Here is a 2,834-nt window from a genome sequence, read left to right on the forward strand (position 1 = left end):
CAGACACTTACCCACAGCAGAGCCCAGTGCCTTGGTTTGCAAGAGAATGAAACTAAATTGGATAAAGCTGCCTCAGTTCTAGGTGAGGTTACCACATGGGAGTTGAGCATTGCTTAATTAATCCACTCTCATTAAACCACACACCCCAAGCAGCCCGTGGATGTGGAGTCACGGGATCCTGTGCTTGTGCTGGGATTTCAGTGAGTAGATGTGTTTTGGAGGCAGGACCCTGATGCCAGATCCTGCCCTTCCACCTCCTCATCTATACGACGGGGGTCAGGATGGGAAACACGTCTGGTAGCTGAAAGCACCATCCCTCAGGACAAGGACTGGTGGGATCAACTGCGCTGCATTACCAGGGGACAAGAGGTGCCAAGGGGCAGGTGACCTGCAGGCCCTGCCCTGTGGAGGCTCTGTCTGCCCCCCAACATGTGCTGTGGGGCTTGTGCAGCAGCGACGCGTGTGGCCAGCAAACAGCGATGGGCTCGGGGCACGGCTGGAGTCGGGCCCCAGGTCCTGGGGTGGGATGAATGATTTCAGCGAACACCTCCATCACTGCGGGACAGGTTATAGCTCCATTTACATTGTTTCTCTGTTGACTGTGACAAACAATTGCTGTTCTTATCACACACCCCGTGTGGTAAATCATCTCAGGTGCCATATTTCTAAAGCACTGGCACGGCAGATCTCTCTGTTGGGCTGTGCTCCAAATCTCAGATTTAATGTGAATGTAGCTGTGTTTACTCTTTCTAATTCTCTTTGTCATTTCGAAAGCATCAGTCAAATGCTCTTTCAGCAGTCTCTCAGGGTACCACAATTGTTTCTCCACTCCCTGCTCTTCTGGATCATTATATTTACCTCCTCATTGCTGTCCCTATATTATCTTGTAGCCTAGGACCTGATAATTGCACTCGGTTATTAAGCCTGGATCTGACTGGGGTTATTTTGCCACTGCAGCCTCATGTCTGCTCATTCTGTGAAATATGGCATGCAGGCATTAAGTTTATCATTTTTGATTGCATGGGTTTATGAACAGACAGAGCAATTAGAAACCAGTCCCTTCCTGCCAGCTCGCAGTTTGGAGCACTGCATGGCTGAGGATAACGCTGTCCCCAGCCTCCCAGCCCCATCCCATTGTAGGAGTTTCCTGGAGCAGGAGGTGTGCTCAGGAGCCTGGGACAACATGGTTATCCTCCTCTGGTCTTCCCACCATTGCTACCAGCTTCCCTAAGAGTTCTGGAAATGCAGTGGGAGCAGAGAGAGAGGTGAAGCCACATCACAGCTTTGAACTAGTCTAAGAAACAAAATGAGGATGGTTTTTCCCCACATGTTCTTCACACAAAAATCACATGAATACCTGCAAAAGTGAAAATAGAAATAGGTGTTTGCAAAAGGCCACACAGCAGCACGGGAAGGAGCCAGCGCTGTTCTGCAGGTGCCTTCAGAAAGGAAGTTTCCAGCCCTGGTAGTTTTGCATAGAAACTCAAAGGAGAGGCTTGGATGCCTTTGGATGCCTCCCCACGCTGTGTGACTCCCTTGCACTGAGTTAGTTACTCATCCGCGTAGGTCAGAGGCCAGTGATTCCTGCAAAGCTTCTATAATTAAGTGAGATGGTGCAGAATCAGAGTCCGGAAGATTGCGGTGAATACCTCATTACGACTCACAGGATAATTGTGTGTGTCCTTGAGTCACAGCTCTCAAACTTGGAGCAAGGTGGGGAAATTAAATCTCAGAAGGTGTTCAAGGACAACCTTGTCCTCCTTGAGCTCCTTGTTCCTGGGACAAGGGCTGACAGGGCTGCAGTGGCATAAGTACTTCCCTGCATCTAAAACAGCCACAACCCCTGCCTTTAGGCAGTGCTTTAGGTCTGAATCTTAATGACACTGGACTAAATTCGGAGTAAATCCAGAAGTCCTCCCAGACTGAGCTGCTCCTGCAGGGATGGACCCCACAGCACAGGGGCCCTATAGCTCCTATACCTTCTCTCTTTAGAGGCCAAGTGAGGTTCTGCCCACAAGATACTGTAATGTGCTATCATCCCAAAGGATGTGGCATCCCATGGTCCTGTTAGCACTGCCTGCAGATCTGTTACTGATTCATTTTCCATTTCCCCCATTCTCCTACTGCTCCTCTTGATCCCAGGGCAGCCTCACTGGAAACCCCAGTAAGGGCTTGACACCTGCCTCTCCTGTTTCCTCCGCAGGCTATGGGCACGCTGCCCCGGGCACGGATGCTGGCAAAGTGTTCTGCATGTTCTATGCCATCCTGGGCATCCCTCTGACACTGGTCATGTTCCAGAGCCTGGGGGAGCGCATGAACACTGTTGTGCGGCTACTGCTCAAGAAGATCAAGAAGTGCCTGGGCATGAGGACAACCAATGTCTCCATGGAGAACATGGTCCTCGTTGGCTTTCTTTCCTGCATGGGCACCCTGTGCATCGGCGCAGCAGCCTTCTCTTATTTCGAGGGCTGGACTTTCTTTCATGCCTATTACTATTGCTTCATAACCTTGACCACTATTGGCTTTGGAGACTTTGTGGCTCTGCAGAAGAACGAGGCTTTGCAAAAGAAGCCCCCATACGTGGCTTTCAGCTTCATGTACATCCTGGTGGGCCTGACTGTCATCGGCGCCTTCCTCAACCTGGTGGTGCTGCGGTTCCTGACGATGAACTCTGAGGACGAGCGGCGCGACGCCGAGGAGCGAGCGTCACTGAGGAGAGCCCGGAACAACATCCACCTCAAGCCCAAAGAGGACAGCCGGAGCAGCAATGCCATTTTTCTACCCGCGGAGGACAGGACGAGCCAGATGAACCTCATCCCGCTGATCCACGAGGA

The 2,834-nt window shown here is 51.3% G+C and overlaps 1 protein-coding gene across 1 annotated transcript in view; it reads left to right on the plus strand.

The window, feature by feature from the left end:
• Window positions 1-2,142: 2,142 nt before the first annotated feature.
• The window catches only part of LOC104404428 (potassium channel subfamily K member 9-like), a gene marked incomplete at its 5' end in the record, with an annotated part of 953 nt that continues 261 nt past the window's right edge, over window positions 2,143-2,834 (plus strand). The window contains one exon of the mRNA XM_010012858.1: window positions 2,143-2,834. Within this exon, the coding sequence (XP_010011160.1) occupies window positions 2,143-2,834 (692 nt within the window).

This window comes from Nestor notabilis, unplaced genomic scaffold (assembly GCF_000696875.1).
Source record: "Nestor notabilis isolate BGI_N333 unplaced genomic scaffold, ASM69687v1 scaffold25600, whole genome shotgun sequence".
NCBI classification, from domain to species: Eukaryota; Metazoa; Chordata; class Aves; order Psittaciformes; family Psittacidae; genus Nestor; species Nestor notabilis.